The sequence below is a fragment of the Hemicordylus capensis genome, chromosome 2 (assembly GCF_027244095.1).
Source record: "Hemicordylus capensis ecotype Gifberg chromosome 2, rHemCap1.1.pri, whole genome shotgun sequence".
In the NCBI taxonomy this organism is placed as follows: Eukaryota; Metazoa; Chordata; class Lepidosauria; order Squamata; family Cordylidae; genus Hemicordylus; species Hemicordylus capensis.
In genome coordinates, this window is record NC_069658.1 from 52,085,639 (window position 1) to 52,112,409 (window position 26,771).

Genomic DNA, 26,771 nt, shown 5'->3' on the forward strand with positions numbered 1-26,771 from the left:
ATCCTCTGTCTATGAACATAAATGCTTTCCCCATATGTTCTCCCATATCTACATTACCATGAAATAGCATACATTTTTCATTACTTGTACAACAAGCAGTAAAGATCCAAAACCATTCCTGTGCAACTGGTAAAGAATTAATTTGATTCAATAAGATAAAACTCTCTGTGGGCTTTTTGAAGATTAATGTTGCACAAGGACACAACATTTTTTTATTTATTTCTATGCATTTTATTTATTTCTATAAAATAGACTTGCAGAGTCTAAAATATTTATTATTTATTTAAAAAATGTGTACCCCATTATTCAGCAATAGATGTTCTAGGGCAGTTAATAACATTACAATAAAACAGCAATACAGCCAAGCTGTTAAGCACTTCAATGAGGAGCCACAGGCTTGTTAAAATAAAATTGTCTTCACTTCATGCCTAAAGACAAATAAAAATGGAGCCAGAACTCTCTCAGGAGAGTGTCCAGAGTCTTCAGAACATTCCAAAGATAGTAAGAAGTGTGGTAATCTGAAATGTGTCAGTAATCAGAAATATTGCTAACAGGATGCACAAATGGGAAGCAAACAATTTTGTAATAATACACATTCTGATCAGCGTTGCTGGGGTGGGTTGGAGGAAAGGGGATCATATGAAAACAAGAGCATGAACAGTATACAGGAACTAATGTGCAATATAGAGATTTTATTTCTGCTCTCTGAATGCTTAATTTTCTAAAGATCATTCGCCTAACATCGTGTTGCCAGCTACTGCTTTGACAAATGTCTGTTCATGCAGATCTAATCCAACAATTTAACAGTCAGCACTTGCTAAGAACATGAATTTCTAAAGAAACTGCTTTGTTCCAAGCATGAATGCTTTCTGTTGAAAAGAAGACAACATCTTTAATCAGCTAGAATTCTAGTGTTTACTGGCCAAGGGAAATCATATTTTGTACTCATGTCCATGCGAGAGCTGCATAGGAGTAATATGATTACAGGAGTAAAATGCAATTTACTGATTGCATTTTTCTTTGCATCACCTAATTACCTGCTGCCATATTCTGCAATGCACTCACTACTAAAACTGAGCCAGTATAAAGGGAAGTAATCTAGCCAACAACAGATTTGTAAGTCTTTGGAACAAGATGGCAGGGGTTATAATAAGTGTTTTATGAGTCATACAACACAATGGTCATCTGATTGGTAGGTACTAGCTGCTGTAGGCAACAGCTGCAAGCAAGTGGAATCTAAGAAACACCTTCAATGAAACCAGTAGTTCATCTAGTCTGCTACCTCATATTGGATACTTGCTTAACAGAATTCTTAAGAATTCTAATTCTTAACAGAATTCTAACAGAAGGTTGCTACTAACTGGAACAAATGCTTCATGATGCCTAAAAGGCCATTTCTGAAGCTGCAGTTTTCACAGCACCTACCCGTACCTGTCATTCCCATAGTAAAACTGCAGTGGTGGGAGAATGCATAACCACAAGTCAGCAGTGAGTATGATAACCTCCTTCCAAGATTCTCACATTATCCATGATCTGAACTGTGGATTCTGATAAGGGTATTTTTGACATTGTTAATTTCATTATTAGGGGGAAGGGAGTTGCAGCTACATTCCTGTAAGTAAAAAACTAATGGGGGAATCTATCCTCAGGAAAACCATACATATATAGTGACCAGTGTAATTCATAGTCACCTGGTTCTTATGCAACACAATAAACAACATTTCTTCTAAATTCATTATCCATCTAACTGACCTTAGTGAGCGACTAATTAAAAGCTCCAGTATGGTGGGTTTCTGAATACCCTGACCTTCTCTTGTGTACCTGTAAAGTTATTTATGCTGCTCTCTGTTGCTGTTAACGGCTTTATGGGAGGGGCAAGGTTGTGCTCCCGGCCCTTGTGACAGACACTGTGGGGCTGCTGTTTTGGCTCCCATGCCATGTTTCTTAGGCCGTCCAATGGGAGCGCAGGAGCAGCTGCAGAAGCAGTTGCTTTGGACTAAGTGGAAAGCAAGCCATTTGCTGCTAGTCTCTAAACATGAGGGCGAGCAACGGCTTGGTCTCTTGTTCGACTGGGCTATTTGGGAGGCAAATTTGCGGGTTTCAACAACTGAGCCTTCCAGCTCTGAACAGTGGTGATAGCTCGGCTTGGCAGCATACGATAGAGCAGCGGCAGAGGATCAGCTACTGGTTACAGAGTAAACCCCACATACTTGGTTCACTGACACACAGCATACAAAAGTTCAGTCACCATTTTCACAAAGCAACTGTACGCAAAAGAAATAGGTTCTACTATACCCTGGCTTATTAATTTTTTTTTTAAAAATCCATAATCTGTTGCTCAGCCTCAGCTCCAATGTATTGGAATTCCAATTCCAAGTCTCTTCCCCAACATCTCACCTTCAAAGAAGTTTAAATCCTCCCCTTCTATTTTAGCAAACACTTCCAAGAATGTACTTAAAATACAGAAGACTGGAGCTTATGACTTCATCTGTGAGTAGTTCTCTAACCTTTATAATTTTTCCAAATACAATTTTTTTATTAATATGAATAAGAGATGACTGCTAATTTTGGAGTGCGTCATAAATATCACCTTGCATGTATTTTCTATTTAAAACTGTGTTGTAGTATTTTTAAGGTCTGATCCTATTGGTGCAGCATCGGGTGTCTTAAGTCCCAGTGCTGCTAAAATGTATAGTTCTAGATGTATCGTTCTGCCACAGTGCTGGAATCTGACTCCAGCACTGGTGCAACAGCCTCCCTCCTCAGCACGGTCATTCTGTGTCAGTTCTAGGTCATGGGCAGCCACTGAAGGATGTACTGGAGTCTGAAATTGGAACCAGGAGAGAACCAGGAGACAGAGTAGGAACTCAGGAAGCAAACTGGGTGCCAGTGGTAAAACAAAAAGTCAAAACCAAGCTGATAAACAAAGATTGGGAGACACGTTGTGAGTCAGAGTTGAATCCAAAGGTCAACATTGAGCCAAAAAATCAGGAACCAAAACCAGGAGAGAGGCTAGGAAGCACAATTGAAGCCAAGTGGCAGAGTGAAGCAGACAAAACGCAAACCAGAAGCAAAACACAAGCCAAAAAGCATATCCAAAATCAGTAGTCAAGCCAAGCAGGAATCAGAATCAAGAAACATAACACACCAGGACAAAGGAGACCTTGAAACAGGAAATTCAGCTGACTGCCAAATGGAGCAGCAGTATGGAAATTCTCAGATTTCCAGTCTTAAATATAGGTAGTTCCTGAGATACTGGTAGCTGATGTGCAAACAGCTGTTCTTCATAGAAACACTAACACAAGTGGTAGTGGGATTGTTGTCAACCCCTTATGGGATATTCCTTGAGCCCATCAGAATCATAAAGCCCAGCACAACCTGGTCATGATAATCTAGCAGTAGTAATCTTTGTGGGAGTTTGGATTTTCCTGGAACTGGATGTTGCAATAGCTATCTTATCTCTTTAAAAAGACAATTAACACACACACACACACACACACACACAAATCCACAAGGAATTAGAGGGTTTTAAAAAAACGTAAATAAGAATAAACTCCATCCATGGAAGTTGGGTGGAAATTTTTCTGCAGAAAAAATTCCAAAACACCCCCCCCCATGTTATTTTCCTGGTGGGAAGTTTTCTATTTCTAAAACATCACTGGCTGACATCTGGACTAGCTTCATGCATGTGTAGTAGCAATGCGAGTTCAAGATGGCTTTGTCTAAAATGCAGCAGGTGTTAATGACACTTGACCAAATTCATTTTCTCAAATCAGAACAAATTATAGCTGATGTGGGGCTGCCTTTGAAAGTAGGAGCCTTGTGCCATATACTCTTTCTTTAGTAAGGTGAAGGCATGATGTACATTACATTGTGAGTTTCCCCACCCAATGAAGCAGCAGCCAATGATGTAGAGTGGGGACAGGAAGCTTGGTAGCATTTTTTTTGCTTTACTAAATGTGAATGGGCAAGAGTGGAATAGGAGGCTTAGGCTGATGCTTTTGGTAGTGGCCAGCTCCATTCAAAATGCAGTTCTAGGGTGGTAGGGACCACCTCTCCCTTTGGGGGAGCCACTTCTGGGGAGAATGAGGGCAAGGGCTAGAGAGCTTCTGTTTAATCAGTTCTAAGCTGTTTTGGACTTGGGTTGATGTTGTTGTAATGTGTTTGGGTTCATCTGGAGATGGGGGAACAGGGGGTGCCTTTGTTGACTATGGGGCAGCTATCCTGGTGGTGGTGGGGAATAGAAGAAGTAATGTTGGCAGGTCAGCAGGCCGTTCCAGGGGAAGAGTAGTCAGAAATTTAATTGCTGTCTCCCCTTTCAGCTGTCCTGCCAGCTCTTTGACCTTGGGGAGCACTGCCAACAACCCACATAGCCTTACCCTGCTCCTCTGTAATGCCAGGTCGGTCTAAAATAAACCTGAACTCATCCATGATTTGAGCATGGATGAAGGGGCCAACCTGGTATGTATTACCAAGACTTGGTTGGGGGAGGCTAGTGGTCCAGTTTGATCCCAGCTTCTCCCTCCAGGATATTCTGTAGAGGAGCAGGTGAGGGAACTTGGGCAGGGAGGTGAAGTGGTTGTGGTCTATAACATCTCCCTTACCAGAGTCCCTGTTAGCGTATCGGACCATACTGAATGTGTATACTTGAGTTTGGGGACCAGGGATAGATTGGGACTTCTGTTGGTGTACTGATCGCCCCGCTGCCCAGCGGAATCCCTTATAGAGCTCCTGCACTTGGTCGCGGCACTTGCGTTGGAGTCTCACAGACTCTTGGTGCTGGGGGACTTCAATGTTCATTTCGGAACCAATCTGTCCGGGGTACCTCAGAAGTTCATAGCGGCCATGACAACTATGGGCCTATCCCAAGTGGTCTCTGGACCGACGCAGATTGCAGGTCACATGCTTCACTTGGTCTTTTACTCTGATCAGGGTGGTGTTCCATGGGTAGGGACTCCTGTGATTTCCTCATTGTCATGGACGGACCACCATCTGGTTAAGGTTGGACTTACAACCACTTCCCACCTCTATAGGGGCAAGGGGCCTATTAGAATGATCCGCCCGAAGAGGTTATTGGATCTAGTAAGATTCGAAGAAACCTTGGAGGGATTCAGTGTTGGCTCTGCTGGTGATCCTGTTGATGCCCTGGTTGAGAATTGGGACAACTTGCAGTAGACACTGGGCAGTAGACACGATTGCTCCAAAGCGTCTCCTCCGAACTGCTTCAAAATCAGCTCCTTGGTATACGGAAGATCTACGGGGGCTGAAGTGGCAAGGTAGGTGACTGGAACATGTGGAGAAAGACTCAGCTCGAATCCGACAGATTGCGACATAGAGCACATCTAAAGATCTATGCTCAGGCAATATGTGCGGCAAAGAGGCGGTTCTTTTCTGCCCGTATTACTTCTGCGAGTTCACGTCCACCGGAGTTGTTCAGGGTTGTGAGGGAACTAGTATCTGCACTCCCCCTCCCTTGAACCAAAATTTGGAGTCAGCAGTTACCCGCTGCAATGTGTTTAAAGAGTTTTTCGCAGATAAAATATCTCAGATTCGGGCCGACCTAGATGGAGACCCCACAATTAATTTGACATCTGAACTGGAGGTGCCCAACAACTTCTCTTATGTGATTCGACTGGATCGGTTTCAGTTTGTGACTCCTGAGGGTGTGGACAAGCTGCTTGGAGAGGTGAACAAGCTACCACTTGTTGTCCAACATGGCTTGTTCTATCTAGCAGGGAGGCTGTTGTAGACAGCCTGGTGGAAATCATAAATACTTCTGGGAGGAAGGGCAGGATGCTTCTTTATCTTAAGGAGACAATCTAAAGAAGCCTGCATTAGATCCTTCAGAGTTGAGCAATTATAGGCCTGTCTCCAACCTCCCGTGGCTGGGCAAGGTAATTGAGAGGGTGGTGGCCTCTCAGCTCCAGGTGGTCTTAGAGGAAACTGATTATCTAGACCCATTTCAAACTGGTTTTTGGGCAGGCTATGTGGTGGAGCCTGTCTTGGTTGGCCTTATAGATGATCTCCAAATGGGAATTGACAGAGGAAGACCAACTCTGTTGGTCCTTTTGGATCTCTCGGTGGCTTTCGATACTATTGACCATAGTATCCTTCTGGAACGTCTGAGTGTTGAGGGTGGGAGGCACTGTTTTACAGTAGTTCCGCTCCTACCTCTTGGATAGATTCCAGATGGTGTCAATTGGAGATTGTTGCTCTTCGAAATCTGAGCTTAAGTATGGTGTCCCTGAAGGCTCCGTACTTTCTCCAATGCTTTTTAACATCTACAAGAAACCGCTAAGAGATCATCAGGGGATTTGGAGCTGGGTGTTACCAGTACGCTGATGACACCCAGATTTACTTCTCCATGTCAACTTCTTCAGGAGCTGGCATATCCTCCCTAAATGCCTGCCTGGAAGCAGCAATGGGCTGGATGAGGGAGAATAAACTGAAGCTGAATCCAGATAAGACGGAGATACTTATTGTGCGGGGCCGGAACTCTAGAGACTATTTTGATCTACCTGTTCTAGATGGGGTCACACTTCCCCAAAAGGAACAGGTTCGCAGTCTGGGAGTACTTCTGGATTCACACCTCTCCCTGGTTTCTCAGGTTGAGGCAGTGGCCAGGGGTGCTTTCTATCAGCTCCAGCTGATACGCCAGCTGCGCCTGTTTCTCGAGATCAATGACCTCAAAACAGTGGTACATTTGTTGGTAACCTCCAGACTGGACTTCTGTAATGCACTCTATGTGGGGCTGCCTTTGTACGTAGTCCGGAAATTTCAGTTGGTTCAGAATGCGGCAGCCAGGTTGGTCATCTCGGAGAGACTATGTTACTCCTTTACTGATGGAGCTACACTGGCTGCCAATAGGTTTCTGGACAAAATACAAAGTGCTATGAGCCCTACCACCCATTGAAGTCATCTGAGGAAGTCCGTCTCCAGTTACCGCCAACTCATTTGGTGGCTACACAGAGATGAGCCTTCTCGGTCACTGCTCTGAGATTGTGGAATGCACTCCCTGCTGAGATACGATCCTCCCCATTTCTGACAATTTTCAAAAAACACCTGAAAACCCATCTTTTTGCCCAAGCTTTCTCAAGTTTCCATTTTTAAAAAAATGTTTTAATCTCTGGTTTATTTTTAAATTGTTATATTGTTTTAAGTTTTTTGTATATGTTTTTAACTTGTTTTATGCTATTGTTAACCGCCTTGAGACGAAAGTTTGGGGTGGTGTACAAATATGAAAAATAAATAAATATACTCTTAACAACCAATAAAACTAATTATGAAGGCAGAATGCCAGCAGGGAAGAGGCTGCTTCCCAATGTATTATATGTATGATTATTTGCCTGGGGGGCAGAAGTCATGGGTGTGTGCTTGGTGCAAAGAGCTCTTGGCTCTCAGGGAACAAGTTAGTTCCCCTGAAGCCAAGGTGGCTGACCTGGAGAAGCTCAGGGAGGCAGAGAGGTGTGTGGATAAGACCCTCAGGGATGTGGTCGAGGCATCCCACTCCTAGGCTGATGGTGCTTCTGCTGTCATGGAGAATGAGGGTTTTAGGGAAGGAGGACATCAGTCTGAGGAAGAGGGAAACACTCCCTTAGCAGGGACCCCTTCCTTGGGTGATGCGCCTATATCCTCCCACGCAGAGGATACTCCTCCAGGGGGTAGGGGCCTCCTAGTAGTGGGTGATTCAATCATTAGGGACATAGATAGATGGGTCTGTGACCCATGTGTAGACCGCACGGTTACTTGCCTGCCTGGTGAGAAGGTTGCAGACGTCACGCTGCATCTAGGTAGGCTGTTAGGCAGTGCTGAGAGGAGTCAGCTGTCGTGGTGCATGTTGGCACCAGCGATTTTGGGATATGCAGTTGGGAGGTCCTGGAAGCCAAATTTAGGCTGCTAGGTAGCATACTGAAATCCAGGACCCCCAGGGTAGCATTCTCTGAAGTGCTACATATTCCACACGCAGGGACAGCAAGACAGGTGGAGCTGAGGGTCTCAATGCATGGATGAGACTGTGGTGCTGGGAGGAGGGGCTTAGATTCATTAGGCACTGGTATACATTTTGGGGGAAGTGAAGCCTGTACATAAGAGAAAGGCTCTACTTGAACCAAGATTGAACCAGACTGCTGGCGCTTAAAATCAAGAAGGTCGCAGAGCAGCTTTTAAAATGATAACTGGGGGATTGCCAGCAGGAACTGGGTAGCATCTGCTCTGGCCAGCAAAATTCCCTAAAGTGTGAAGGTGAACATGTTTTGGATAAACCAGAAGGGGACAGAGCAGAGCCAGGAGTTGAGCAGAAGAAAACACATGACAGCTTGCCAAACAGGTCAATAAGGGGGATAGCACACGCCAACACTAGTTGAGGGACTTAGAGTATAGGTGTCTATATACCAATGCCAGAAGCCTCCGAGCCAAGATGGGTGAGCTGGAGTACTTGGTTAAAGAGAACTTAGATATAATGGGTGTAACAGAAACCTGTTGGAACAGTGAGAATCAGTGGGACATGATTATTCCTGGATATAAACTCTATAGAAGGGACAGTGAGGGGAGGATTGTGGGATGAGTGGCACTGTATATCAAAGAAGAAATAGATTCCAATAAGCTAGAAAACCTAGGTCGACCGGAGTCCTCCACAGAATCACTATGGGTAACATTACGAGGATTGAAAGGAAATGTGTTACTAGGGATGTGCTACGCCCTCCGGATCAAAGCACTGAGAGTGACCTGGAGTTGGAGAAACAAATAAGAGGTGTCAAAGAGAGACAGGGCAGTAATAATGGGTGACTTTAACTACCCACACATAGACTGGGTAAATTCACATTCTGGTAATGAAAGAGAGGCCAAATTTATAGATGTGCTAAATGACCGTGCCTTAGAACAGTTAGTTGTGGAACCAACCAGAGATATGGTGACTTTGGATTTAACCCTAAGTGGTGCCCAGGACCTGGTGTGAGATGTCAGAGTTGCAGAACTATTGGGTAGCAGTGACCATAGTATTATCCAGTTCAGCATATATGTAAGTGGAGAATTGTCAAAGAAGTCCATCACAGATGCGTTGAACTTCAGAAGAGGAAACTTCTCAAAAATGAGGGGACTGGTAAGAAGGAGTTGAGAGGGAAAGTCAGGAGGGTCAAATCACTCCAGAAAGCATTGAACTTATTTAAAACCACAATACTTGAAGCACAGTTGGAATTATACCAAGAAGGAGGAAAGGTACTACCCAGTTCAGGAGGATGCCAGCATGGCTAACTAGTAGAGTCAGGGAAGCTATAAAAGGGAAGACGACTTCCTTCAGAAAATGGAAGTCCTGCCCAAATGGAGAGAACAGGAAAGAACATAAACTCTGGCAAAAGAAATGCAAGGACACAATAAGGGATGCAACGAGAGAGTCTGAGGAGCATATAGCTAGAAGTGTCAAGGGGAATAAGAAAAACTTCTTTAATTATATAAGAAGTAGAAAACCTGCCAGGGAAGCGGTTAGCCCCTTAGATGATGAGAGTGTGAAAGGGATTATTAAAGAGGCTAAGGAGATTGCAGAGACGCTGAATGAGTTCTTTGCATCTGTCTTCAGTGCAGAGGATACTGACCATGTACTCTCTCCAGAATTGAGATTTTCAGGTTTAGCAGCTGAAGAACTGGGCCAATTTGAAGTGACAAGGAAAGATGTTCTAAACTGTCTTGAAAAAACAAGATTAACTAATTGCCAGGGCCAGATGGCATCCACCCACGAGTTCTAAGGAACATAAATGTGAAACTGATGATCTCCTAGCAAAAATATGTAACTTGTCCCTACAATCAAGCTCTGTACCAGAGGACTGCAAAGTAGCCAGTGTGACTCAATTTTCAAAAAGGGATCCGGGGGTGGGGGATCTGGGAAATTATAGGCTGGTCAGTTTAACTTTGGTGCTGGGTTAATTGATGGAGAGCATATTAAAGACAAAATTGTTAAACATATAGAAGAAAAGGCCTTGCTGAAGGAGAACCAGCATGGCTTCTACAAGGGAAAGTCTTGCCTCACTAACCTTTTGGAGTTAATTGAGAATGTCAACAGGCATGTGGATAAAGGTGATCCGGTTGACAGAGTATACTTGGACTTACAGAAAGCTTTTGATAAAGTTCCCCACTAAAGGCTCTTGCATAAACTTAGCAGCCATGGAACAAGGGGACAGATTCATGTGTGGACTGAGAGGGAGGCAGAAAGTGGGGTTCCCCAGGGATCAGTACTGGGACCAGCACTCTTTAACTTCTTCATAAACCATCTAGAAGTTGGTATGAGCAATGAAGCGGCCAAATTTGCAGATGACATTAAAATATTTAGGGTAGTGAAATCTACAGCAGATTGTGAGGAGCGCCAAAAAGATCTCTCCAAACTGGGGGAGTGGGCAACAAAATGGCAAATGCAGTTCAATGTAAGCAAATGTAAAGTAATGCACATTGGGGCTAAAACCCCCAACTTCACATATATGCTGATGGGATTTGAGCTGTTGGTGACTGTCTAGGAGAGAGATCTTGGGGACGTAGTGGACAGTTAATTGAAAGTGTCGACTCTGTGCAGCAGCTGTGAAAAAGGCTAATTCCATGCTAGGAATCATTAGGAAGGGAATTGAAAATAAAAATGCTAATATGATAATGCCCTTAAACAAATCTGTGGTATGGCCACATCTGGAGTACTGCGTACAGCTTTGGTCACTGTATCTTAAGAAGGATATTGTAGAACTGGAAAAGGTGCAGAAGAGGGCAACCAAAATGATTAGGGGCCTGGAACACCTTCCTTATGGGTCTAGGCTACAGTATCTGGGACTCTTTATCTTGGAAGAGAGGTGACTAAGGGGAGACATGATCAAGATGCATAAAATTATGCATGGAATGGAGAGAGAAATTTTTCTCCCTCTCTCACAACACTAAAACCAGGTGTCACCCATGAGACTGAAGGTTGGGGAATTTACGACCAACAAGAGGAAGTAGTTTTTCACACAGTGCATACTTAATCTATGGATTTCTTTGCCATGGGATGTGGTGATGACCACCAGCTTGGATGGCTTTAAAAGAGGCTTAGACAAATTCATGGACAGGTCTATCAATGGCTACTATTCTGGTGGCTGTGGGCCACCTCTAGCCTCAGAGGCACGAGGCCTCTCAATACCAGTTGCAGGGGAACAACAGCAGGAGAAAGGACATGCCCATACCTCTTGCCTGTGGGCTTCCCAGAGGCATCTGGTGGGCCACTGTGTGCAACAGGATGCTGGACTAGATGTGCTTTGTGCCTGATCCAGCAGGGCTGTTCTTTTCACCTGGCACACACTTGGGAGTGGGGGTGATCCTAGAAGACTGCTGGTTTTGTGGAACTGGGTAAGAGACATCTTCTGCCATACACACCTCACACGCAATTCCGAGTGAGCTGGTTATGCTTCCATCTCAGTATGACAGACAGGCACAAAGAACAGCAGGCTCCCTCCTCCTGCCTGTTTCTCCCATCTGCAATCCTGGCCCCCATGCTAGTTGAGGAAGTAGAAGAGCTTGCCCATCTCAAGGGCCTAAGTATACTACCAAATGATGTAATTTAATCAATCCCCATCAGAAAAAGAATGGCTTCTTATTTGACCAGTGACAGCAACCATGAATGAGGTGAAGGCTGCTAGGGCAGGGATATTTCCTTAACCATCAGCTTAACAAGTAAAATGCTTATGCTTTTAAATATTGTGATGTAAGGAAAACAAACCCAAGTATTAGGCTAGCTGATTGTTCAGTAATAAATAATTGTACTTCCCCCAGAGTTCTGACAAGAATTAGAAAAGGGCAGGGATTACTGGCATAATTGGCACTTATTTTTAAAGCCTGGAATCCTTCTGCTAGAGGGAAACCTCTTCTACCAATGGAAGGGCTGTTTTTGACTTAGCAGAAAAGTGTTTGTGAGAGAAAAATGGCTCCAAATCCTCCAAGTTCTCTTGTTTGCATAATACTTTCTACGTTCTTTTCCAGACCTTTGTATGACCCACTAGAGTTCATATGGTACAGCAAATATCTTCTGTTTCTTGTACTGAAATGCAATCCCAGAACACTAGTGCTGCATTGCTAAAAGCCTTCCTCTAGCAATTATTCACAGAGCATTAATACATTTTCTCCTGCTCGTGGTTATTCAGAGGCAATGTTATAAAAATTTATTTATTTATTTATTTAATTAATTAATATTAATTCAATTTCTATATCGCGCTTCCAAAAATGGCTCAGGGCAGTTTACACAGAGAAAAAAATTAAATGTTTTTTATTAAATGAAATAATTTGGAGACATATTGAACTACTTATATTTAGATATTTGCTGTTTTTCACAAACTTATAATGTCTCCTACTCCTCCAGCCTTCTGGCTACTGGCCTCTATTCAGCTTAGCAAGAGTGGCATTTACAGTATATGAAGAGGTGTGCTGACTGCTTTATCAGGAAGTGCTCTCTTAAAAAGGCAGTTGATCATATGCTAGAGACTTGGCACAGTAATTAAGTCAAAAAAGATAGTTCTTAATGAAAGAAAAACAGGAAAATTCTGAAAGCCATGATAAATGCAACAGTAAATGATGTCCCTTTTGAACACTTGTTTAATAAGTTGAATATTAAAGATGAAGTTTTTTATGAAAGCACACAAAACGTTCATTTTCTATTGTTCAATTAAGCTGTTATTAAGCTTATTAGCTTAAGTTATTGTTAAGCTAAGCATCAGACACCCTCTTGTTCTCTTGCTAAATGAATAATTCTTTACACTTTACAGTAATAAAAATGCACTCAGTTGATGTTGTGCCTTAGTGTAGAAAACAACCTTGGTTAGTATGTTATTTGCTTCTATGACTCATTTAGGAAATTACTACTCAGAAAACCTGCTCAGGGGTGTGCACAGAACCGTGTGGCCCGGTTCGGTTTGAGGCCGGACCGGCCTTGAACGGAACCAGACCAGTTCGGTCCAGCCCCCCATCGAACCGCCCCGGTCTGGTCCGCAAACTTTCTTTTTTTTAAATTTAAAAGTTAAGGAAGTGCCTGTAGCCCCTTCAGGGAGGCTTGTTGAAGCTGTGTGTGTGTGGGGGGAGTTCCCTCTCCCACCACCGGCCCTCCTCATCACTGCTGTGGCTGCATAACTGAAGCCTTTTCGGGCCTCGGTAAGAGCGAGTGGCCGCCATTTTGCGTAGCAACATTTTTAGAAGTGGCAGAAACAATTTTTGCAATAGTAAGTTGCCATCTGTATCCCTCTCAAGACAGGATGAATTAAATTGCTAATGAGACTCTCTTACATGTGTAGATCAGTGAAGGCATTAGGCATTTTGGCAGAACAACTATGGTGTTATGTTTTGCCTGTATTCCATATCATCTCACTGGCATCCTGTACCTCTGTTTTTGTGTACTTTCATTATTGGTTTATATGGCCAAACCACCTTCTTTGTTCATGTATCTGATGAAGTAGACCAGGGCTGTTCAACTTCAGCCCTCCTGCAGATGTTGGCCTACAACTCCCATAATTCCTGGCTATTGTCCACTGTGACTGGGGATTGTGGGAGTTGTAGTCCAAAAACAGCTGGGTGGCCTAAGTTGAGCAGGCCTGAAGTAGACCATTGTCTAAGAAAGCTCGCACCACAATAAACCATTCTTTCTCTATTGTGTGTTTTCTATAGGAACAGTACAACAAGCAAGGAGAAGGAAAATCAGCCAACATTGCATCATGCAGTATGTGTTTCTTCTATGATCATATGGTTGGTACATTCACCAAGATCTACTTTACTATCACAGCTCCATGTTAATAACTGATGATACATTCTTGGGTTCCTATGGTCGTGGTGGTGAATACTGGAATATGCTGAATGACTTCTATTGTGTATCTGGTGTGCCTGCAATACTAATATCATGCCATGTTTTGTTCCAAGAAAAGGCAGCTCATTAGGAACCAGGGAACACTTCTGGGAGCATGAACAGCAAGCTCTTGGGGGAAAAGCCAATACACAAAAAGGTAGCTATTCTGAAAAAGGATGAAGTAATGCTATCACTGTGCTTGTGTAAAAGCTGTTATGTTCCAGACTAGAGTTGCGCTTGCACAACCTGTGGCACACCTCATATGTTTTGTAGGGAACTTTTATGCAATAGTGCAAGAGTTCAGTTCCAAAAATCCCTGTGATATAGTACAGCTACTGTATGCACTTTTCTTGCACTAGTGCAACTTGATTTAAGAACATAAGAACAGCCCTGCTGGATCAGGCACAAGGCCATCTAGTCCAGCATACTGTTTCACACAGTGGCCCACCAGATGCCACTGGAAGCCTACAGGCAGGAGTTGAGGAGATGCCCTCTCTCCTGCTATTACTGCCCTGCAACTGGTACTCAGAGGCATCCTGCCTTTGAGGCTGGAGGTGGCCTATAACCCTCCAAATAGTAGCTGTTGATAGACCTCTCCTTCATGAAGTTATCCAAACCCCTCTTAAAGCCATCCAGGTTGTTGGCTGTTACCACCACATCTTGTGGCAGAGAATTCCACAAGCTGATTATGCGTTGTGTGAAGAAGTACCTGCGTTTGTTGGTCCTAGATTTCCTGGCAATCAATTTCATGGGACGACCCCTGGTTCTAGTGTTACGAGAGAGGGAGAAGAATTTCTCTCTATCCACTTTCTCCACACCATGCATGATTTTATAGACTTCTATCATGTCTCCATGCAGTCGTCTTTTTTCTAAACTAAATAGGAACATAGGAAACTGCCATATACTGAGTCAGACCATTGGTCCATCTAGCTCAGTATTGTCTTCACAGACTGGCAGGAATCTCTCTCAGCCCTATCTTGGAGAAGCCAGGGAGGGAACTTGAAACCTTCTGCTCTGCCCAGAGCGGCTTCATCCCCTGAGGGGAATATCTTGCAGTGCTCACACATCAAGTCTCCCATTCATATGCAACCAGGGCAGACCCTGCTTAGCTATGGGGACAAGTCATGCTTGCTACCACAAGACCAGCTCTGTTGTAGTTTTGCCTCATAAGAAAGGTGCTCTAGGCCCCTGATCATCTTGGTTGCCCTCTTCTACACCTTTTCCAGTTCTACAATGTCCTTTTTTAGATGTGGTGAGCAGAACTGGATGCAGTACTCCAGGTGTGGCCGCACCATAGTTTTGTAAAAGGGCATTATAATATTAGCATTTTTATTTTCAATCCCCTTCCTAATGATCCCTAGCATGGAATTGGCCTTTTCCACAGCTTCCGCACATTGGGTTGACACTTTCAACGAGCTGTCCACCACGACCCCAAGATCCCTCTGAACTGAATATACTTCAGTTCAGTTCAATTTTATTACAGTCACTGACCAGAAAAGAGAACATAAAGAATACAAATAACAATGTCAATATAACAAATATAAATAAAATAAAGGAATACGATTATAATTAACAATGGTAAAATATATCTTGGTTCAAGTGTAGCCCGCCCCTTTTTTACAGGCCTTGCTTGCCCCAAAATGTATCTTAGTGCCTTACAAATCTAAACCCCTCCTCCCGGAACCAACATCACACCCACGCATAGAAACCCCTCAGCTCTGCCTGTTTCACTGTACCTGCACGTGGAACAGGTAGCATTTCTGAGAATGCTACCTTGGGCGTTCTGGACTTCAAAGCGCTACCTATCAGCCTAAATTTGGCTTCCAGGACCTCCTGATTACATTTCCCCACATCGTTGGTGCTGATGTGCACCACGACAGCTGTCTCCTCCCCAGATCCTCCTAAGAGACTATCTAGATGCTTTGTGATGTCCACAACCTTCGCACCAGGCAGGCAAGTCACCCTGCAGTCAACACGTGGGGTCACAAACCCATATTTCTATACCTCTAATGATTGAAAACCCCACTACAAGGAGGCCCCCACCTCCCACGAGGAGTATTCCCTGTGCCAGAGGATATGGGCTTATCTTCCACGGAAGAGGTCCCTTCTAAACGGAGCATTTCCTTCTTCCTCAGACTGATGTCCTCCTTGCCCGAGACCTTCATTCTCCCTGACAGCAACTCTGGAGTGGGCTGCCTCTACCATGTCCCTGAAGGTCTCATCCACATGCCTCTCTGAGCTTCTCAAGATCCGCCACCTTGACTTCGAGGGAACAAACTTGTTCCCTGAGAGCCAGGAGCTCCTTGCACCGAGCACACACCCATGACTTCTGCCCCTGGGCAAATAGTCATACATGTGGCACTCTGTGCAATACACAGGGAAATGCTCCCTCCCTTGCTGACTTTCTATCCTGTAATATATTGCAGCTACTGTTTGCAGTCTTCTTGCACGAGTGCAACTTGTTTTATTGCACCCATGCAGCATTGGTCACGATGTCAGTCACTATGTGCTTTCTGCATACAGATCATGTGACAAGCCTACATTGCTGAAATGCTGAGTATTCTGCCAGGCTTGCAGAGTGGTTCAAAGAGCTGCCAATCAGGAGAGGAGTCTCTCTATACATACAAACCAGAGGGATGTGTGTGGGGAGATTTTGGCAGCTAGCCTTCTGAGCAGCATTGCAGGCACATCCGACAGGCAGCACAAAGTGTAGGTCATTCAGTATGCTCTAAGTCTTCCATTACACTAACTCAAGAATGCACCTTCAATTGCTACCAGGGAACCAGGGTAGTAAAGATCCTGGCAAGTGCAGCAAGCAACCATATGACCAAATAAGAAACACACAGTAAACACTGGATCATTTTATGTCAACTCTGAGGAGAAAAAACCTTAAGAGAAGTGCTAGCTGTGCCTGAAAGAAGCCCTCTTTGTGGTCTGTTTCAGTGTAGTTCTTATATGTACTCCCCAAGGAGAAACAGAAAAGTGGAGATACACTATCAATTTTGTTATCCTTTTAGATTTCACCTGTCTGTGAATATTCCTTTAGTATAACTTATTCGAACACAATAAACTCACAAGCTATGCTATATAAATCCCATCGCCCATGTGCATGCAGAATTTCATTTTAGTTATCTACCACATGATGCCTTCACCCAGCTCACATTCAGATATTGATTTAACCAGGTGCTCCTTACTAGACCCAATTCCCTGAAGTACAACAAGGAACAGCAGCAGAAAAATCGACCACTTGGAATGGATCTTTTAAAAAATTCTACAATATAAGAGGCCCTGCATACCCCACTGAAGTGGCCCGTGTCACAGCTGGGAAACAGTAAGACTCTATTAATACTAATTTTCAGCCCCTTACCCTGTCTGACATTGTACATATTGTACTTCTGAGTCCTGATCTGGAGGCCGTGTTTAATAGCTTTAGGGCACATTATTCAGGAGCTAGCAGCCATTTTGATTCTGCTTTAGTGCTTTTGTCTCTTCTCTGCCTAGTGTAAAGCAGAACATAAGCCCACCTTGTTAGAGCAAGTGGAGGAAAGAGGACAGAGGGATGATAGGCCATTGCAGTAGTACAGTAGAAGACACCAATCCTGAAACAAATGTCTCTATAGCCAGAAGCTGTTCAAGTGAAAAGCACTGTTTGCAGGTCAGGATCAAACAATCCTAGATAGGTTAGCCTGAGACATGGTAACAACCTCCAGGTCACTCAGAGAGCTTAATGGCTATCTGGAATTTGAATTTGGGTATTGTCCAATTCCAATACACTGTCTACTACATTTTGTGGGGGCAGGGACGGGGTGCATTTTGCAGAAGTGAAACAATGTCTGATAGGAAGAGGAAAATTACTCAAAGTAGTCCCACTAAAATTACTAGGATAACTTATTGTAAACTGCTCAGAGACGTGAGATTTTGGCAGTATATAAATGTTAAATAAATGACTTGTCCTTTTAATACCAAGGACAAGTTTGAATAATTTTCCTCATTAGAGGCCAATGTCTTGTAATACCGGTTATCATAACATTTCACCCTAAATGGCCCCCACCAGCGTCCAGGTGAGTGGTGGAGGCACTTCCCCACCATAAGGGCTGCTGGGTGGCATGTTGCAGCTCCAAACAGAGTTCATGTGCCGCAGCGGCAGAGGTGAGCACCGAATTAATTTACTCTTAAAGGTGCCTCCTGCTGCCCCCCCCCCCCAGAGGCACATTCACGGGCCGCCTCTGATCATCACACACCATGCCATTTGGGTGTCCCTACAGCTGTAGCAAATTTGGTTCAAATCGGTTAGGCGGTTCACAAGTTAGCCCACTTGCGTCACAAAGGTTTATGCGTCCACCATTTTGGATTGGGGTGGATGGACATCATCACAAACTATGCCACTAAGGTGTCCCTACAACTGTACTCGGTTTGGTTCATATTGGTTCAGGTGTTGCGAAGATGTGGGGGTGGACACAACGACACATGGACAGACACACACAGAGAATGCTCGGTGATCTCAAGCCTACTGGAAAGTAGGCTAAAAATCATGCTGCCAGCTAAAATTCAAAGCTCCCTGTAGAACCATTTTATTTTCTTCTGTGGTCTACCAGGAAGTGCCTTTATTATTAGATACTTGAAGCTATACACAGTATTTACATATTCAGCAGTCCTCATCATTATATTGATCACTACAGCAACATGTTTCAAAGCTTCTCTTGAGCAAGACAGCTTGAGTGATAAATCCTGCACTTATTACGATTGCATTAAACACTGAGGGGAAATACTTATGCCTGAGTGCTGAAATACTGAATGGCAGTATTTACTCAGTGCTCCCTCTGAAGTAATGAAGTGAAGCACAAGATACAACACTTAACTTGGTTAGACATTAACAATATGAATGCTTAAATGAAGTGCACATTTTTGAAACACTAGAAAAGCATCTTTGCGTAAGCAAGAATTTAGATTATCCAAACATTTTTCTCCCATGTGGAGACTGCTGCCACCTACACCAGTATTTTATTTATTTAAACATTTATATCACAGCTTTCCACAGCTGCTCTAGTTGGCTTATAACAATAAATTTGAAACAATTTCATACAAGTACAAAGTAAAACTGTATATGTGCAAATTTGAAAGGCTGCTGAGATTTCAAAAAACCAAAGAGCTTCAATGTACCATGAGGAAGGGAGAGAGAGCTCACCCGTGAGTGAATATGTGCATGCATGTGTTCATGCGTGCGTGCACATGTGCGCACACACACAGAGAGTAGAAGAAAGGATTAACAAATCTAGGGATCAAGTATGGTGAAGATCTGCACTCACCTTTGTTACAGTTCACCAGACACTATACTTGTTCAGTCTCTGTTCATTTTAATGGGGCTTACTAAATAGCTTTAAAACAAAGGAGTGCAAATAGTACAGCAGCATAGCTTGGTGGGTTGCATCTAATTGATTTGCTCCAAAACCTATTTATTTGGTAGCTGACAGATTCCATTTAAATTAGTAAGTACAATTAGGATCAGAGAATTAGTCATATTTACTAGTAAGCTGGATAATCAAATATTTTCAGATCTAGCATTTGTAGAGTTCCTTTCCCAAATGCTTGGATAGATACATTATTGTAGATAGATAGATAGATAATTGTAGCTGTTTAACCTTTACAAAGGAAAATCACAATACTTTTGCTTTGTGGGATATCTTGTTTTACCTCAGGTAGATTCTGTGGCATACCACACATATAAAAAAAGCAGCCAATTGAACCCCAAGGAAATATAGATGTATGTGTTAACAGAAACATGTCACAATATACAGGATACAACATAATGTACCCTGGTAACATACATAAATAAGTGTTTGTATCTTGTGGATATGCATATAAGTATTATGTTCTATGACAAAAGTAAAGATTTTATTGAAAACAGACTGAGCAACTTTAGCACATTTTCTAAAAGCTTCTGGATGTTTCTAATCATGTCTAAACATCAATACAGTTTCATGGTCATTCTAGTTTTGAGTAACTAAATGCAGCAATTACACAAGAGCACAGATGCAGAGTTCTTATGGTAAACAAATCAAGAACTGTCACATGGCTTGCAGGATCTGTGGCCTTTTGAACATGGCCAAGCCCACTTCGTGATACAGAGCATTATTGGGAGGGTGATATGACAGCTGGTACTTAATATAAGCTGGGTACAAAATTACCCCAGTGGGACAATCAAAGTGGTATCTGGGATAATTCTGAACCCTGGGTGCTGTTTTGCTCACAGAAAATAAATGGTTAATGATAACACTTTTTCCTTTGAGGTTTTCATGCACCAGAGTGCTGGTGGCAATATTCTACAAGGACAAAGTGACAGGGCCACTACCTTTTAAGACTTTGTAAGAAGTTTGCACCTGGAGTAAGCAATTACCCCAAAAGCATGTTAAAAGCTCAGCAGTTTCAACCCCTAGAGATACCTCTAAGGCTTGTAAGGGGTACCTTGAACCCTCCCACTTCCCTGATTAGCAATTAGGATGCAGCTCCATTGCCTCCTGAACAGAGGGTATCAGGAACCCACCCTGACACCCCGCCCCCCTCAAGTCCAGGGAGATGATTTGTTTTTATATTGTTTTATAACAACTTAAGTCTCTAGGTTCTGGAAATTTATTCAGTTTTTACTTTTTCGCTGCCACCATATGATCACTTATTACCCTGCTCTTAATATTCAACACCTTGGTTACGTAGTCTTGCAAGCTACGCAAGGATAGGAATTCATGTTCAGGGTACAAATGAAACAAAACTTGAGGTGTAGAACAAAAAACAAGAATAAGTTTATTGTTTACAACTGATTGGAATAAAGATCTCTTCAAGGCAGGGCACATAAACTTCTCTACAAAATTGCTAAATACGTCAGCTGTTTAACTCTGAGTGGTTTTTTTCTTCTTGGTAACATGCAACATTTAGGGAGGCAATATAACTGGGACAGAGGTAAATAAAACTTGGTTTGCAGACTTAGTGAATCAACAGACTTTCCTGTGTCACCAGGTGGTCTCACTTTTGGGCACCTTTCACATTCAAGGATTCTTTCTCAGGATAACACTCCCCACTTTTAGAGTACTGCCCCAGTTTACTGCTGATTCTACAGTCTCCAAACAATCAACTATCAAGTCTCACACAAACCCCTGAACAACTACTCTACTATGCTTTGTCCAGCCGCTCACTCCCAACAATCAGCTCCAACGCTCCTACTGTAACTCCTAATTCCAGCTGTCTTCTCCTGATCAACTGTCCTCCTTTTTAACCCCCCCCCCCGAACATTTCATGCTTGGTTACTGTGGCAACACACATTCTCACGCTCCCCTCTCCAGCTCCTATATGTACATTCCATCACAGAAGGCTTGGCTATTACAGTCACTGGCCTAGAGCCATATTAAGTTACTCATGACTAGTGCTTTTGAAATTAGTGGGGCAACTTTACTTGTTCATTAATTTCAGTGGCAGTACTCATGAGTAACTTAGTCTGGGTATAAGCTAGTAGCTGTAATAGTCTGCCCCCCCCCTTCATAACTAACATTTTAAATTTGTGAGTGTGTGTATTACACACACACACACACACACACACACACACACTTACTTTACTTTATTAAATTTATGGTCATGGACCAAGACATACAGCAAAAAATCTAATGAACAATAAAACATACAATTTATAAGTGCATAGATCTTCTGAAACTAATAATAATATAACAAAATTTAGCTGTAACATAAGATACTACTTCATCCAAATCTGACAAAAGAAATTTTACAAGAGCCTCATCAGATGATCCCGCCCCCCGCACTATGTATCAACGGGGAAATCAATCGTCGTCTAACCTCATGATAGAGCTTACAGTGGAGCAAAATATGATCTCTAGTTTCTATATCACCACAAGGGCATTTTCTATCTTGAACAGAGAGGTGCTGATATCTCCCTACTAAAAAAGCTGAAGGAATCGCATTAAAGCACTCTCTCGAAAAGGCCCACGTATATTTATTAACAGATATAGAATAAAAATAACCAGTCGGGACAAACCCTTCTCTTGTTTTTAGTGGTGAATAATAATTAGGCAAAAGGGCCCTTTCAGCTTGCAGTTCAATATCTTCAATTCTTTGACGTACTGCCTTCTTTGCAACAACAAATCCTAACTCTAGTAGAGCAAGAGGATTTAAGCCCATGGTGATAGGTTTCTCCAGAATGGTAAGCAACCATCTAGGTTGTGGATCAATTGATAGGAACTTAAGTATAAGTCCCATTGGATTAAGGTGAATTTTTAGCCAGTAATTAATAGCTGACATCCAGACCCTTATTTCAATTTTAATTAGATTTGTTTCTTGGTGAATCACTGAATTAGGTGTACTTCTAGATGCACCAAATAAAGATCTTAGAAAGGACGTATGAATCCTTTCAAGGATCATACCATCTTTAAACGGGCCTAAGTGAGCCCCATACAACATCTGCGCAACTGGTTGCACTACAAATAATTTGATGGCAACTGGTATATGAAAACCACCCTGTGAGCGAAAATATCTCAAAATAGCAGACGAGGAATGCTTAGCAGAATCAGTGGTCATCTTAACATGTGAAGATAAGGAGCCATTATAACGGAAAGTCAAACCCAGAGATTTATATTGGGTATTTTGTTCTATCTGCTGACCATTTATTACCAATCTAAAGTTCTTACATTTGGAGCTGAATCGCACTGTTTTTGTTTTAGAATAGTTAATTTCCAAATATTCAGTTTGGAAATAACTAACTAAATCTGCCAAAGTTCTATTTAGGCCAACTCTCGACTGTGCAAGAATTACAGCATCGTTAGCATACATTAATATTAGTAATTTCCCATCTGCCAGGAGCATGAATGTCAAGTTGCTGCATTCTTTTAATCAAATCATTGATATAAATATTAAACAAGGTGGGTGCAAGAGCATACCCGTCTTACTCCTTTCGATGATTGGATTACTTTAGAAAGTTGGCCACTTAAGTTAAGTCTCACTTGAACAGAGAGTTTTGATATAATTTATAAATTAACAATTAATTTTATTTATTATTTATTTTATTTTATTAAAATAATTTATAATTAATTTATAAATTATAATAGACAAGAGAAGTCGCTTGTCTACTGCGAGTGAGAATAATTTTGCCCAGAGTAAATCTATGGAGATCGAGTCAAATGCCATCTTAAAATCAACAAAGGCAGCATATAAAGGAGTCTTCAACTAGCGTACATGTTTATCTATCACATAGTGTAATATAAAACAATTATCTATAGCTGAACGATGGTTTCTAAATCCTGCCTGTTGTTCTTTCAATAACACCTTTTGATCCAGCCAGTGACATAATTTCATACAAAGGTGTTTAGCATATAATTTACTAATAACGTTTAATGGACTTATAGGTCTATAATTCGCCAGATACTATCTAGAGCCTTTCTTATACACAGGAATTATTATTGCGAGACCCCAGCCTGTAGGTATTTGCACTGATTGGTCTATATATGTAAAAAGAGAGGCCAGAAGCAGCGCCCACCAGTCAATTTGGCTCTTTAGAAGATGTGGAGGAAGATAGTCATTGCCTGGAGATCTGGATGGAAGATGGTCACACACACACACGATCTCTATGGGATATTTGAGTTAACAGTTTCCGGCAGAAGGGGTACTATTGTTTAAAAATACTAAAAAACCCTGGTCTAGCTCATGAAAAAGACAATGAGGTTTTCTCTCCAGTGTCTCATGATTAACTTAATGGAAGTAGAGTAATAGGGTACAAAAATAGAGATTTTATAGAAAATCTTGAATTCTGAAAAATATTCTATTTGCATCTTTTGTAGTGTAAAGTCAGCTTGACTCCAACGCAATAAATCCAGCTGATATGTTCAAAGCAAGAATGAAGTAATCTTTAAAAATGCAGGAAGTTTTCTAAATACCTTAAGAAAGCAGCATTTAAAGAGAAGTACATTCTTACCAGTTAATACATATAGAGGAAATGGTGCAGTGTTGCGGCCAACAGAAAACTTTTGTTTCAATACATCTAGGTATGTCATATTTAAACTGGAAATATGTTAGAGTTATGGTAAAATAAGTTGTCTAGTGATTCAGCAGCTTACTGAAAAATATCTACCAAGAGCAAAACCTCGCCTTTATAGATCTCAAGGCTCTATCTCATGAGTTAAGATATGGGAGAAGCTGGAAGCTCCTTGATTGACTGATGCCTGCTCTACCTGATCTGCATCTTGCACACAGATACGTCCCTCAAGGTAAAGTGCACACCGCAAGGCCACCTTTCGAGCTCATTTCCAACCCACAAAGCTACTAATATTTTGAGTTTATTTATATATGTAACAGTTATCTGTGTTTCTCAACCTTGTTATTAGTTTCTTTTTATGTAATTTAATATAATTCTTCCTTTAATCTAATGAAAAAAACATTGATAAAGTTATGAAAAGTAGTAGATTTGCACTCTAATTCAAGGATTTGAAAGTTTTTGTAATGTGAAGACATTCTAAGGTTAGCAATTGACCATCTCTCATTATTTATCATTTTAAAGTAAAGTATTTATTTTAAAGTAAAGATGTGTTTTAACCATACCTTATAAACTGTACTGCCTCCAACTATCCAAACCATGTCAGTTTTACTTTCTAGCTCTGACGATTCTAGAAGCTTTAGTGCCTCAGCTAAGCTTCTGGCCAGGAAATGGGCTCCTTTGGGAGCTTCCCTAGAAGAAATGAATGTTACTGCTTAATATCCAAGTCCGTACCTTTGAACATGTCATGATGAACTGAGCTAGACCAGAGACAGTCTAGGGATATTGCTTCAGTTTTAGTAATTAGCAGTACATGCTCATGCACACACATACATACACAAATTGCAACAGCAGCCTATATGACTATTCCCACCACATTTGCTCAGATATGATTCTCAATACAGCTTCTCTTTAGTTACAAGATCACTGGTCTTGCAAACAGCCATTTCTAAAAATATATGCATATTTCTTATATGTGTTATAGAAAATCTAAGATGGAAAAGCGAAATCCAAGATGAAAATCCAAAAGTTTTACTCCCTGTCTGTGGTATTTGGGAAAGATGCTATGCGTGCAAAACAATAAACAATAGCCTCTCTCTGGCTTGAAGGTTGGACATGCACAGTAGCTATAGAAATGTATCTAGCCTAGAGTACCGTGATTGTTCACTGCTGGTCTGAAGATGTACAATGTATGGGTACTCATTCTGACCAAATGTATTTGCATAACTGATAAGGCTTTGGTATATAACCACCATTTTGTGAGGTTCTTCTTCTTTCACTCTGGTGATTGATGGAGACCCAGTACCGCGATCAATAAAGTTTTGAATTTGATGGAATGATGCGGCCTCTGCCTATAATCAACCCTAGTTGGAGATTTCTCCTACAGTGTATATAACTTTTTATGGATAAATGAATTGATGTATATGTGCATGTATAAAAATTAAAATATTGCAGCTATTCCTCTCCACTAAGTTAATCCCCAGGGGCCCTGCTTGAATTGCTGTGTCTAGGGACAGTACAGAATCAGACCATGAGGATACAGCAAGTACCTTAACCGACAGAGGACATGTCTCGACATAGAAATAAAGGAATTCTGTGTATTACATAAAATCACTTAATCTCATTTCTAGGGAAATGCCAGCAAAAGACCAGGGATCCACAATCCTCTCTCTTTCCTCAGATTCTTTTCTGCTACAGAGGCAGAGGTCTTATGTCATTTGCACTAGGATATGCAAGTGTTAAGAAAAAGTGGGGATCCTCTAGTGGGAATGCTCAAAAAGGATTCCTGGGGGCACTCTCCATTGGCAAGTGGATTTGTAGATGCCTGAAAAAGGCATACAATTTCTTAGAATTTATTAGTATGTAATGTGAAAATGCAAATTATTGCATTTGTCTTTTTTAGTTTTCTTCATCTGGGTTAGATATGCTGCTGGGGGAAAAGTCTCCCTGTTGTTGAACTGAAGAGTAATATAATGTGTTGTTTTAAAGTAGTGGCAAACATTCTTTATAGGCAAACCTCGTTACTTGCGGGGGTTCCATTGCTCGCCTACTACTGCGAGTAACGAGGCATTATGCATATGGGGAAAGGGGCATTAGCTTCCTGGATCGATTAAAAAGGGCAAAAAACATCCCCAAAAAAGGTGAAGAAAAAAACCCTCCTACACAGTGCTCCATGGGGTCTCCTTCTGTTCTCCTTGTGCCTAGCAATGTCCCACAAGCAGCGAAATATGTCCCCCTCCCGCAATAGCAGGAAGTCATGTTGAAATGCCTGTTTTAAAAATAGAAATTAGCCACAAAATGGCTCCTGCTTACATGCTCCTTTGGAATGCATAAAAATGGCAGCAGGAAGTGACCTTGCACTCACTTCCGGCCCTCTAGGAAATGTGGATACATGGGTTTAAACCTCTAGTATTTGTGGATAATGAAATTGGGTGTCATTTAGACACCTGTGAAAACATGAAAATGCTAATGGCGAGTCTGCGAATAGTGATGTTTCCTAGTGATGTGCCTGGCCCGGACCGGAGGCCATTCTACAGGCCTCTGGACTGGTCTGGACATGAGCGGTTTGGGTGGATTGGGGTGGGGGTTCCTTTAAGGGCAGGGGGAGGGTTTACTTGCCCCTCCCGCCACTTTCCCCCCTCGGCGCACGTATTTTCATCAGTAATTGGGGTGGCAGGATACCTCCCTGTCACCCCTTCCCCCGCTTGGCTGCAAAAGGCTTCAAGAAGCCTTTTGCGCGTGCACACGTTGCGCGGGCACTTCACGTCTCCGCAACGTGTGCGCGGCCACACATGCACACGCATGTTGCAGAGATGTGAAGCGCACGCTATGTGCACACACGTAAAAGGCTTCTTGAAGCTTTTTGCAGCCAAGCGGGGGAAGAGGCGGCAGTGAGGTATCCTGCTGCCCCAATTACTGATGAAA

The 26,771-nt window shown here is 42.3% G+C and overlaps 1 protein-coding gene and 1 long non-coding RNA gene across 3 annotated transcripts in view; one reads left to right on the forward strand and one right to left on the reverse strand.

Moving 5' to 3' along the window:
• The window catches only part of DHFR (dihydrofolate reductase), a 37,351-nt gene that overhangs the window by 1,833 nt on the left and 8,747 nt on the right, over positions 1 to 26,771 (reverse strand). Inside the window, exon 4 of the mRNA XM_053291233.1 lies at positions 24,413 to 24,539. Within this exon, the coding sequence (XP_053147208.1) occupies positions 24,413 to 24,539 (127 nt within the window). The remainder of the gene's footprint in view (positions 1 to 24,412; positions 24,540 to 26,771) is intronic.
• Positions 1,350 to 25,183, forward strand: LOC128342974 (uncharacterized). Of its 2 annotated transcripts, XR_008315279.1 has the most exons (4): positions 1,350 to 1,488; positions 2,434 to 2,490; positions 17,009 to 17,156; positions 23,656 to 25,183. It is a non-coding gene; the product is annotated as an uncharacterized LOC128342974 (long non-coding RNA). The 2 variants fall into 2 exon arrangements; XR_008315278.1 differs by lacking the exon at positions 2,434 to 2,490.